Below are 14,073 nucleotides of genomic sequence, written 5' to 3'. Positions count from 1 at the left end.
TTATTCACCTTCACTTGTATTATTGCAGCTTGTTTGTTGTGCCGTTTTGCTTTTTATAATTTGTTTTATAAGCGGAAACAATGTTAATGTTAATTTTTGAATGCTATTTTGAATATTATATTTCATTTTTCACAATCGAAATGGCTTTCAAGATGTCCGACAATTTGCTGTCAGTAATTTACACCCCCAAGAAAAGTTAAAAGTGTGTATTTTCGTCGATTAAACCGTTTTAAATGTTTACACATAATCTGATTAACTAGTAAATCCTTTATTGTTTATGTTAAATTTGAATAAAAGATTTCGAAAAGTGTCGTTCCGGTGGTATTTATCCAGTTACAAAAAGAATTCCTTTCAAAGTTACTATGTGATAAGTGTTCATTGTTAATAGAAAAGTATTAAAAATTTATGATAATAATTCAATTTTTGTAGGCCCTTGACACTTGGAAGTCCAGGGCTTAAGCCCTATTAGTCCCTATGCAGCTTCACTTCTGATGGTAGTGTGTTAGAGCCTCACTAACGGGCTTTCATGTGAAGTTTTCCGGGTTTTCTTCATGTCTTTAAAGCCTGAATAAGGGCCAGTTGCTCTTAAAAAACCTCTCAGAAAACATCCCCATAAGCAGATCGCCCAGGTATTGCGTTGCCATAACTTAATGAAACAAAGAAACAAGCTTCATGGGTGCCCAGAAAAATTTGAATTCTGGACACTCCATGTACTGTATTGATTTCAGTCAGTTTTCTTCGGAAAATTTTGAGAAAACATATTTTCTTATAAACAAATTGTTTGACGGCTCTGTTGGTGGGGCTCTTGGCAATTTTCTTTTTTGCCCATAGAATAACGCGCCATAGAGATTATTCATAATTTGTATAAAAGCCAAAATTCTTTCTTTACTCAATCAGCAAGAATAAGTACTTTTTCGCTGTATTTATCCTATTCTCAAGTCTGAAATCATAATATGTAACAATTATATGCCACAGCAAATGTCTCTTTTCAGGTTTATAGCCATTTATATTCTTTCTTTTCGGCATTTATAAAACTGAAAGAGATGTTGAAAGATGGAGTCTGCACTAATTCAACAAAATTGCCATTGAGTCACAAAAATTTGCACTTCAAGAAGCATATTTATGTATTAATATCTTAAAATTTGAATGAACTTCAGTGGAAACACTGAGTTATTTTGCAAAAGACAATTTTCGAAAATAAAATACATTTTAAATACACTTTGTATTAATTTAAGTCTATTGATGACAATATAAAATGAAACAATTATAGATGAAATAGTAAAAGTATTTATTAAAACGTATGTTAATGTAGTGTTTTAATTACTGTATTCGTTTTATATGTTGTATATATAATGCAATTGAATAAAAATTGAAAGTCCTATGAATTTTAATTTTTATTTAAATGATTAATTAATTGAATCGTACTATCTAAAACAAATAGCCTCTTTATTCCAACCCCGAATAATCTGCCAGTAGAATAGAACTGCAAAACTCCAGTAATCAACTCGAGAAATTCTATATATTTCTTTATATATTTTCTTTTAATAAATGGTCAAAACTGCTTATTTCGGCAGTTGCACGGTTCGAAAGGATCCACACCATAGATCATCGCATTTACCCAGGTAAATGCCATGATCTATGGTGTGGATCCTTTCGAACCATGCAACAGCCGAAGAGTGTATTGCAAACGAGTTCATGATTGATTCTCTTTACGTTTTCTAATTATAACTAAAACAAGTTAAATTTATTTCTGCTCTTAACACGACATATTTTGTTATAGCATGAATTTGTTAACTCTACGTTACTTATATAATACCCCGTATGTAGTCTGTGACCATAAATTAGGTATAATAGAAGAGCCAGATCCATTAGTGAAAGGAATTTCTAAAGTGTACACAGCTAAGTACATTCATTAAAAGTTTAAAATACAATTATGTTTAATGATTCACTTTAAAGACAAACAATAAAATCTAATAGTACGTTCAGCTGCTATCAGAATCGATAACAAGCACTAACGACACAAACAAATTCATTCCAAATATAAGACATTGTCATTATATTTATCAGAAATCAATTATTATTATATTATAAAGGTCTTAAACATCATACAAATTAATCTTTATATTATTTTTATAAAAGAATTTTAACATTAAAAGTATACTTTAGTAATGGAAGACGGTCATTTCTGCATTTATGATGAAACGTTTTGAAATGACAATGCTATAAAGTAATTTCTAACATTAAATAATAACGAACATCTTGATATGTAATCACATGAAAGTTTAATTCCAATTAATATGAGGAATTCTTCACCGAAAATTCCTCATATTAATTGGAATGGTGTGTGATAAATTCAATAACATTTTCTTAACGTTTATTATAAGTTAGTGTGGTTTTTATATTACATAAGCCTGGATATTTTCTGCTTTAAAATGGAATTGGAGCACCAGTGGCCAAGCGGTTTCGTTCCCTGAACATTTTGCATGGCCACAAATTTCTCTAAACACTAAGGTTTCGCGCCTCACTCGAACGGTTGGCCACGTGGAGTTTTACGGAATTTCTCCACGTCTCTAATGCCTGTATAAGGGTTAGTTACTCTTAAAATGGCCTTCCGAAAGGCATTATTTCCCGCGTAACGACCATCATAAACGCATACAACTATTATTACATGACAATTACGTCACAATTTACATAAACTAGAAGACAAGGCAAAATGAAATTGTTCCCTAAATATTTCCGAATTCTTGTAAAACACTTTTTAAATATTTCAATTAACTTTATTTAAATTTTAAAATATTGATACATAAATTCAATTTTGCGACTCAATGCAGTGTTGTTGTGTTGGTGCAGACTCCTTCTTCTTTCGATATTCCTTTAAGTTTCATAAATGCCGAAAAGAAGGAATGTAAATTACTTGCAACCTGAAAAAAAAACATTTGTATGGCATATAATTATGTTATAATAAATCTTACAAATACAACTAGGTGAGATTTGAAAGTATAGTCGACCCCCCTATAACACTGTTGATTATTCCGTTTTATATGAATTCCATGTTGAACGAGTCACTTAGATTTTACAAATAAGTGAGCCGTTCACAGCCCAGTACACGTATTTGTAAAATTTAAGTGACTCGTACAACATGGAATTCATATAAGAGTGAAAAGGGGAGGAAGAGAGAAGACACTTTCTTTCAAAGTATTGCTTACATGAGAATTTTTGTAAATATTCTAAGTTTATACTTATTTTCTCGGTAATTTTTTCAATCATTTAGTAGTTAGGTCTGGCAGTGATTAGTAGTTGAACTTCTCGAGAACACTTGGCATTCTCTACTTGAGCCAAGACTATATGCAAGTGTTCCACTAGGGTTTCTTTAACGAGATTCCAGCTGTTTTTTTAAGTGAAGAAAACTTCGAAAAGAGTCCCTGACCAATTTATTGATGAGGCAGGAATCTACAAAAAAACTATTACTGATCACAGGTTTTCTCCACCACTGGGTGCATGATATTTATGGTGTTATGTGAATAGGGGATTGGTTTGCAGATTATCAGATTATATAAATTATTGTATAGAAAACAACTGTTTTGTTAACAAGCATTTTAATAATTTAGTATAGATTATTGATTGATGATTATTAAACACTGTTTTTAGAATTTCACATATTTACGTAATACTTTGTTAATTGTATAAAGATATTGCCGGTTACAATTTTACAAACTTTTTGCATTTTTGGGTTGACATTGTGAGTTATTATCTGTTTCTTTGGAATTTATAAGAAATAGACCCTTAAGTAACGTTTTCTCACAGAATGTATGAATTAAACGGGTTATTTATGTTTCCTGTGGGAATGCCTGTATGTGAAATCGACATATNAAAAAATTGTATGACTATGGAAATTAAAAGCAGGAGGCTGTCGTGTCAAGGAAATTGCTGTTTTAATGAACAGATATACCCCTGAAATTTTATAAAATTTTCGGAAAATCATCACCAATACCTTCTGAACATCGAACAAAAAAGTTCCAAAAATACATCTCAAAGGGATGATAATCGAATTTTGCGCCTTGCATCACGACATGATAAATCATTTATTCAAATTTTGTTTGAAAGTGGGCCCTTCAGTGGCCAATCGGTTCCATTCCCTGAACACTGAAAGTTCGGTCGTGGGTCAAGGCGAGCTGGCCACATGAAATTTTCCGGGTTTTCTTCACGTCTGTAACGCCTATTAAAACACCTCCCGGGAGGCACAGATCCCCAAGTGTTGCGTTGCCATAATTTAACAAACAACTGTTTAAAAGTGAATATCGAAAAGCACTGTTCATCGAAGTTCAGCAGTTCCGTATATAAAACTTCTGCTATGATAAAAAAAAACACTACTAACAAAATGCACTGGGCTAAAAATAACATGGTGTGGAATGACGAATGACCAATGGCTCTTTTTAATTATTGGCATGAAATTAGAAAAGAAGAGTGCAATTTTTCAGCAGGCAAAAGGGTGGTAATTCTGTTATGATATGGGGCTGCTTTGCATTTAATGGTTTATCAAATTTAGTGATTTTAACTGGTAAACAGATATCTAAAAGTTATCGAGAAGTCCTAAAAAATAATTTAATACTTATTCGAGAAAAAATTGGAGGACCTGATTGGATTTTCCAACAGGACAATGCTAATATTTATTGTTCACATTCAATAACTAATCTTATGGATTCAGAAATCTTACAGTTTAATTAAATCAATGCCTAATCGCATTTCATCCAGCCCATTAAGCACAAACGGATAAAGGAACGTGATAGCCACACAACATTCCCAAGCTTTCCATATCCGGTCTAGACTTTCATGTATCTAACTCCGTTCTCGAGAGTAATGAAGGACAGACAGTCAGACTTCAGTAGAAATTTATATATAGAACTGCAGTATTTAAATTGAAGCGCAATATAATGAAGTGTAGAACCGGCACAAGAATATCTGACGTTAATAGTTAGATAAAACCGATAGAAAAGATTTTGGATCATACCTTGCGTAGAACATACTTCCTTCATTAAAAATTTGTAATTTTTATGTTAATTTTTTTGACTATCGAATATTTAATAAATAATTAACATTATTTTCTGTCTTCTAGTAAGATTGTTCAAGCGAAGATTCGGATCCTAAGTAAGACTACCCTATAATTTGCTTGAGTGTCTTGATCTAGCTGCGTCGTCTACTCGGTCGCCCCGAACAGACAATGGCTCGAAAAAGGCCTCTTTAGTGTCCACAGGGCGGCAAAAGTAAAAAGATAGCACATAATGCTCACAAATAGTTGGATGAATGTCCACACTTAACGAACGGAATAGAGGGTGGAACTTTCTGGGCTTTCTTCACATGTTTGAAACCTAAATAGGGGCAGTTTTCCACAGAAAATCTGCCTGGGAGGCATTCTCATTCGCTGATCGCCCATGTGTTACATTCATGACAGATGCTTTAACGTAGCAATGTTTTGGAACTGTGTTCACTATCTGTAATCAACGGATGTGAATGTATTTTCTTTTGATTTCGAATGTCGAAATAGGCGACAACCATTCATGTTTTTTGGATATTGAAGCCATTTGTATTTTTTCCCGAAATTCTCAAAATTGATCGAAACGAACAATGCTTATTATTATGTAATAAAATTATATAATAACATTAAATAATATTCATACAAAACGGTACAAAATTTAAATAATCAAAACGAATTTTTAATAATGGAACGATGGGCATGGCTCGATATTTCTCTGAGTTACCGGAGAAGGTTGACTCCCGGGAGGTCTTTCATGGGAAACTGGTCCATAAAGTAAAGAAAACTCGAAAAATCATCGTAACCAGCCCGTTGGCGACGTGCGAACCCACGACTAATTATTAGTTTTCAATGCACTTTAATAATTCAACTTTAAAATTTATTTATTAATTTTAAAACACATTTAAAAAAACATTTTTAATAGAAAATATAATAAACTGCTTCTCACTTTCAACTTAAATTTAGATTTACTAAAATTCAACAGGAAATAAAACAGCTATCACAAGCAAATAATGATTTCAGTTTCAAACTTCTGAAAATATCTCTTAAAAATATTTTCTTTTGCCAGCATCTACGTGGCATTAGCTATGGCTTGCGGAGCAGCGAGAGAAGAAACAGTCAGACAAATATATAATACCCTTCGATACGGAAAAGCTGGATTAAATGACGAAAACGTACACCAAACTTTCTGCTGTTTGCTACAGCTGTTAAACAATGGATCGGACGAATATAAACTGGAGATAGCCAACGCCATTCTAGTTGACAATGATTATAACATTCTATCCGATTATAAAAACTTGCTACAAATTAATTACAATGCCATGTTTAAAGAGATCGACTTTCTTACCGACAATCAGCAGACTGTTGAGGAAATTAACCATTGGGTTAATGAGAAAACTCGTGGAAAAATTACCAAGTTAATCGATAAACTTTCGCTCATGGCCAAAATGATTCTCTTAAATGCTATTTATTTTAAAGGAATTTGGAAGAAAACTTTCACACGTGATTCCACTGTAAATGAAGATTTGTTTAACCATAGAACTTACCGCGTGTCTGTTCCCATGATAAAGATGAAGGAAGACTTTCCTTATGCTTTGTTTTCCGGAAAAGGTTATCGTGCTATAGAATTACTTTATAAAGAAGATATATGTATGATTATTCTATTACCGTACGAATACGACGGACTGAATCAACTGGAAACGACAATGAATTCAGTCGTGTTGCAAGACGTTATATCCAGTCTAAGATACAGCAAAGTAGACGTAAGANATATAAGTAACTGCTTTGCACTTCCAATTTAAAATTATCAGTTGATGCCAGTTGCTAACTATCAAAAGCAAATAATGATTTCAGTTTCGAACTTCTGAAAATATTTCCTAAAAATCGGAATATTTTCTTTTCTCCTGCCAGCATCTACGTGGCATTAGCTATGGCTTACGGAGCAGCGAGAGAAGAAACAGCCAGACAAATGTATAATACCCTTCAATACGGAAAAGCTGAATTAAATACACCAAACATACACCAAACTTTCTACTCTTTGTTACAGCTGTTAAACAATGGATCGGACGAATATAAACTGGAGATAGCCAACGCCATTCTAGTTCACAATGATTATAACATTCTATCCGATTATAAAAACTTGCTACAAATTAATTACAATGCCATGTTTAAAGAGATCGACTTTCTTACCGACAATCAGCAGACTGTTGAGGAAATTAACAATTGGGTTAATGAGAAAACTCGTGGAAAAATTAACAAGCTAATCGATAAACTTTCGCCCGCGGCCAAAATGATTCTCTTAAATGCTATTTATTTTAAAGGAATTTGGAAGAAAACTTTCACACGTGATTCCACTGTGAATGAAGATTTTTTTAACCATGGAACTGATCGCGTGTCTGCTCCCATGATGAAGATGAAGGAAGACTTTCTATATGCTTCGTTTCCCGGAAAAGGTTATAATGATATAGAATTACCTTATAAAGGAGAAGATATAAGTATGATTATTCTATTACCGTACAAATACGACGGACTGAATCAACTGGAAACGACAATGAATTCAGACGTGTTGCAAGACGTTATATCCAGTCTAAGATACAGCAAAGTAGACGTAAGAATTCCAAAATTTAAGCTTCAGTATTGAAGAGAGCTGAAGGGAAATTTACAAACTTTAGGAATGCAAAATGCGTTTAACGATAACGCAGACTTTTCAGGAATAACAGGAAGAAAAGAACTTTACATTTCACAAATATTTCACAAAGCTGTAATCGAAGTAAACGAAGAAGGAAGCGAAGCTGCCGCAGTCACTGGAATAATATTCTATCCGAGAGTTGGTATAAATGTTCATATAACACCAATATTTAATGCTAATCATCCTTTTCTGTTTTTCATACCAGATCGCACAACTAATATGATCTTATTTTCTGGACGTGTAAGCAGTTTGTAACATTTTTATTTATAATACTAATGGTGAATGATTAATATTTTTAAAATAAAATTCTGAACGTGCTTTCAATCGATTTCTACACCATATTAATCTTATTGATTTAAAAGATTGTTCAATTCTGGATGTTAAACAGCATCAATTTTTACTTAAAANATCATTACTATGGGTAGTGTTGACGAATTGTAAACAGTTTGTTAAACTAAAAAATATTACCTTTTTCCAAGTAATAAAAGAATTTAGAATTTAAATTTAATTTTTAGATAGTTCACATATAATCCAACGGTTACGTGTAAATAACCAGTAAAAATTTTCATTAAGTTCGACCCTACTCGAGATAAGACAAATGATCCTTTTTATTTCCTCATACCGTTGAGTTTCGTATTCTAAAATTTAACAGCTCAAATGCCATTTATATAAGTTAATATGCGAAATTTGGTATATTAATCTTTACCCCGTCCTGAGATATTAAACGATGTAGATGTCAACACAAACACACACGCACACGCCCTAATTTTGAAATGACCCCACCTTATTTTATAATTTATAAAACTTAAATTTATTCAAAAAAATTTTCAATAAACAATTATTTAAGATGCAGTCCTTTTACCATTAATGGTAATGGTTGGTTGCATATAGTGTCTTTTGCCTTGGGAACAAAGGTAGTGTGATGAATACAAGGTCTTTGTCAGCATGCGGATGTCGACATTTGAAGTAACTTATATATATTTTTCGTTAAGTAGTTTTGATTTTAAAGATAAATAGGTATTTACTTTAACAGTAAAATAAATTAGTGTAATGAGGAGTAATGTTAGAGTCATAACCTACGGCCTTAATTTATGTATTTCATCTCCCATATCTCCAGTCGAAACTAAACCTATTAAAATTATATTTTCAAATAAAACAGTGCTTTGCAATTTCTGTATTTAAGTCTGTAAAATTAAAGTAAAGAAAGTACGATAATTTTAATTACCAAACACTTTTCAAACCATTTTAAAAACCCGAGTATGAGCATTGTTACACGAAATATAATAGTAAGATGAGGGTGCACCTAGTAGGGTGGGCAGCAGTATATGCTGTATATATAAAACTAAATACCCGGTAGCCCCATCTTGTAAATACCTGCACCAATGATACACACGAAATATTTTTTTTAGTGCCTAATTTATAACTAATTCGTTTACTGGTCATTGAAACTTTTAAAACATATAAATAGCTTTCACGGTGGTAACTTAATGATACGTGTAGGGATCAGGTACCCACAATGGGCATAGTAATAGCCGGTTATACAGTGTCAGCCGCCGGGGAGGTTGGAAATTGCTCTCCTTTCCGGCAACGTGTCAGTGACCTACTTTCTTGTCAAGGATGGCGTTTACGTTCTGTTACGCGTTACGCGAGTGGAGGAGAGTCAGAGGAGTCGACGATAAAACGTTGGCAAAGTCGAGAAAAAACACCATGAAAACAAAACAAGAGTTTTAATAAAATAAGAGATACAAGGGTTTTTTTCTACACTATCCTAATTCGCGGAGGGGAGAAAGAGAGGGAGTTTACAATAAAGCTTCATACTTCCTGAGAAAATATCAGGGTGATAATTCTTCGGTAAATTGGCACTCGGTTCTACGGTTGCGGAATAGGTCTGGCGGTATTCGACTTCTTCTGACGAACTTCGAGCGACTCCCTTCTTTCCCCCCTNGAAAAAGAAAGCATTTGTATGGCATATAATTATGTTACGTGTTATAATAAATATTACAAATACAACTAGGTGAGATTTGAAAGTACTTATTTTTGTCGATTCCTCAAAGAAACAATTTCGAATTCACATAAACTTTATATAAATTATATAAACTTCAGATAAAAATACAGGCATATCCCTCAGAACGTTTTACCGGTAAAATAGGGTTTTAGTTTCCAATACCGAAACTTCATTTAACATACAAGTATCTTTTTTGAGAGTGTTAAACACAAGATCCTGTTATTAATCAATCACGTGGCTTTTTTCCATTTTTATTTAATTGATACGGTATTTCTACACGTTTCGGGCTTTTGGTCACCTCACAGTTTTGGCTCCTTTATAGCGTTGCAAGACGTTATATCCAGTCTAAGATACAGCAAAGTAGACGTAAGAATTCCGAAATTTAAGCTTCGATATTCAAGAGAGCTGAAGGGAAATTTACAAACTTTAGGAATGCGAAATGCATTTAACGATAACGTAGACTTTTCAGTAATAACGGGAAGAAAAGAACTTTACATTTCACAAAGCTGTAATCGAAGTAAACGAAGAAGGAAGCGAAGCTGCTGCAGTCACTGGAAGAATATTCTATCCGAGAGTTGTTATAAATGTTCATGTAACACCAATATTTAATGCTAATCATCCTTTTTGTGTTTTTCATACGAGATCGCACAACTAATATGATCTTATTTTCTGGACGTGTAAGCGGTTTGTAACATTTTTATTTATAATACAAATGGTGAATGATTAATATTTTTAAAATAAAAATGTTATTCACAAAATCTGGTATAATAGCTGATAAATACTTAGATTTAGTATATGTCTCTTCAATCCGAATGGTTAAAAAAATGTCTTAGCACAAAAACTATAAATGCAAAAAATCAATCATGTTTTAAATGAATGAATCATACGAATAAAAATGTTATTTAAATCATATACAAAATATTAAAATTAACCTATAAATATAGACGTAAATACATTATTTAATTTAATTATGTATACACTATTAAAACGTATTGTTACTTGATTAGTCAGGTGCAAACTGCAACACTGGGCCACTAATAGCCGACAATCGAAATTCGAAATACCTCGATAGTCATTGGAAAATAATACAGCAATGAGTTGCTTAATTTTTCGGCCAACTTTTAAAACTGTGCCATCTATTATCGTATCCTCTTATCTTCCTGAGAAAATATCAGGGTGATAATTCTTCGGTAAATTGGCACTCGGTTCTACGGTTGCGGAATAGGTCTGGCGGTATTCGACTTCTTCTGACGAACTTCGAGCGACTCCCTTCTTTCCCCCCTTAAGGGAAAGAAGAAGCGGCTTTTATAATTTCATGATGGGAAACTTCGTCATGTGATTAATTGTTGTGAGAGGCAAAGGTCATTTTCGCAGGTGTAGAGGTCGAAAGTTATTCCCGGAATCAAAACAAAATGACGAATTTGGACTTTAATTGTAAACTTAAGTTTTAATACAGAAGAATACCATTGTTAGTTGGTCGAATTTTTACGTTAAAGAGGAGAGCTATAGGTTTTTTATTGTTTTGATAAGATACTTAATTCCTTTATTATTTTTCTGACTATGTTTTTGCCGATAAAATGATAACTTTGTTTAAAATATGTCAAAAATTTTATGAGGAAAGTGAAAAATTGGATTACACACGGATCGGATCTCACATACAGCATAAAACCTGATGACACAAGGCATTAAACAATTTGCATTCTATAGTACCTTATGTACTTTTAATGATTTCATATTTAATATTTTCAATATTTTGCGTATAAATTAGAAAAAAAAAAGGAATTTATGAAGTTTTGGCACGATTTATTGTATTTTATTTTTCACTTAATTTGCATAATAATTAGGACTTCTTATACAAAAGACAGTAACGGCGATGAATCTTCGTTGTTTACTTTTAACCTGTATTTTTTATGTACGGTATAAATATAGACTATTTTAATTAAGAAATATGAACTTAGAATATTATGCTATTTTTACTCTGATGTTAATGTTTTACATTTTTAATATATTCGGAATTAGCCCATTACAAGTAAGATTTACATAATTTTTGTATATATATATATATATAATAATTTATTAATAAACAAAATAATAATAAGAAATATCACACAAGGGGTCAGTGAATATATAATTAAAGCGGTAAATGCTTTTTTTTCCCTTCAAAAGAAGATAAAAATTTAAATATTTCATAGATGTAAATGTGAATAATATGCAAATAAATGTCTAAATATTAGTGTTTAATCAATTTAAATACTGTATCGCCTTATAATAATTATACATGAATCTGTTTCTGTGTGTTATATAAAAGTGTAGAAATTAAATATATATTTTTTTTCTTTACTTTCTTGTAAATACGTCTAATTTAATAGTACAATTACAAAGTATTTAACCAATTTACTAATAATAATTTTATTGATAATTCTTTATAAATATTAACAGGTGTTGAAAAGTGGAATTGTGATCGTGTTCATTCCCTTATTTATATTCGCAAGTTATTCTCGAATGAGGGATTATCTTGCATATTTCACTTTATGGTTTTCCCTATTTGATTTGATTTTTCTTAAAACAACCATAGAACTATTAAGATGGCTGTGGTAAGTATTGTTTACTTGTCTTTAAATATAGGGTCAATCTTTACCTATGTGCACCGTCATGGCTAAACAGTGGGGACCCACGTTCTAATTTAACCTAACTTATTCTAATAAATTACCAATTTATTAGAATAGGTTAGGTTAGGTTAGAACGTGGGTCCCCACTGTTTAGCCATGACGGTGCACATAGGTAAAGATTATCCAAATATAGTATAATTCGAACTGCATGAAATTGGCAGGCATTAAGCAAATATTTATGGGCGGAATCGGCAATACGAAAGTCAGATGGATTATTTGGATTTAATGGTTTTATACAACAGGAATCTATTGTATATAACAGCTGTAGTTGATCGCGTGTTTGCGCTTTAAGAAGGCTTAGCCACGTGTTTTCTTTACGTCTCTGAACATCTAAAGAAGGGTCCGTTTCCGATAAAGAATCCCTCCACCTAAGAAGATTGTCTACGTGTTGCGTGTCCGATTTGATCAGTGCATGCAATCCTATTCCAAAAATAAAAGAAATCTAGTAACTAGTTGCTTAACGTTCCAGGCAACATTTCAAAACTGCGTGTGGCGCCATCTGTTACGATTTATTATTAAAATAATTTGTTTTTTTTTTATTGCTAATTATTAGAAAATGGCAAAATCTAAATTTTTAGCATAGGGATGAATTTGAACCTCCGAGTTTTTTGTAAACCTCCACGTTTTGAGACCTTGTGATTCCCAGAAAGTAAAAAAACACCAGCAAAATAATTCCATGTGTTGGCATGTATTTCGCTTAATATCTCAGGATGGGGTAAAGATTAATAAACGAAATTTTGCAAGGTGGTTTCTATGTGAAAGGCATTAATATTGTTAAATTTTAGCGGTTAAAGGTCGAGTAGGTGAGGAGATAGAAGGTGTCACGTATCGCTAGAGGGGTAAGACTTAATGAAGATTTTATTCGTTATTAACACGTGTAGTGTTTTATAAAGCTCGTCCCTACCCTCAGAATTAAGTTGTTTGCTATTTTATAGTAATTAAAAATAATAATAACTTTTTATTAGAAAATCTGTAACAGATGGCGCCACATACAAATTTATTTATTATGCTTAATAATGAATTTTGATTAAAATATTTTAATAAATATTTTATTTTTTTCTAGCGAAAATTTGCTATATATTCCCGACGAAAATTTCTGGCTGGATCCATTTGGAATCTTATCAATTTTTATATTTTCACTTATAAGCTACATCATGATTAGTACTGTTTTTAAAATAATCTTTTTACATTTCTTTCTGAATTACATCGAAGACATTGAAATAATTTGATGTAACAAATGATGAATTTTAAAAGTTGACATTGACGTATTACATAGTTTACGAATTTTAAATTGTGATGACGATTTTAATTTTGTATTATTGTTGTTTTTTTAATGACATTATTGAATAAACACTGCAATAAAAGTTTGTTTGTTATAACACGCTTTACGCTGCATACTATTTAATAATTATTTAAATTAAATTCCAGCATCTCCCATTGTGGTCGCTATTGGAAGGGTCCTGTTTGTTATTTATTTGTCGTTGTAGCTGAATAGCATGCTAGAAAGAATAAAAAACGAATAGAATTATACATGTGTTTTATTCTACGAGATCGGTACAAGAGAGAGAACGTATACAGCGTGTCTCAAAAGTATTATAATCAACATTTTATTACTTTTCGGAATTGTTAGGAATTTAATAGAAATGAGAATGATTTCATTTGTTTATTCAAATTACTTTAC

General features: G+C 31.9%; 1 protein-coding gene and 1 pseudogene across 1 annotated transcript; both read left to right on the top strand.

Moving 5' to 3' along the window:
• Nucleotides 1-1,548: 1,548 nt before the first annotated feature.
• On the top strand, nt 1,549-7,973 carry LOC111636106 (annotated as a pseudogene).
• Nucleotides 7,974-11,615: 3,642 nt separating this feature from the next.
• LOC111636101 lies at nt 11,616-13,815 on the top strand. Its single transcript, XM_023381280.1, has 3 exons — nt 11,616-11,752; nt 12,163-12,317; nt 13,456-13,815. The coding sequence occupies exons 1-3, from the start codon at nt 11,672-11,674 to the stop codon at nt 13,619-13,621; spliced, it is 402 nt and encodes a 133-aa protein (XP_023237048.1). The 5' UTR covers nt 11,616-11,671; the 3' UTR covers nt 13,622-13,815.
• Nucleotides 13,816-14,073: the final 258 nt, after the last annotated feature.

The sequence above is a fragment of the Centruroides sculpturatus genome, unplaced genomic scaffold (genome assembly GCF_000671375.1).
Source record: "Centruroides sculpturatus isolate CEXI.00-Female unplaced genomic scaffold, Cexi_2.0 scaffold988, whole genome shotgun sequence".
NCBI lineage: Eukaryota > Metazoa > Arthropoda > Arachnida > Scorpiones > Buthidae > Centruroides > Centruroides sculpturatus.
This window is presented reverse-complemented; position numbering and strand designations above follow the sequence as displayed.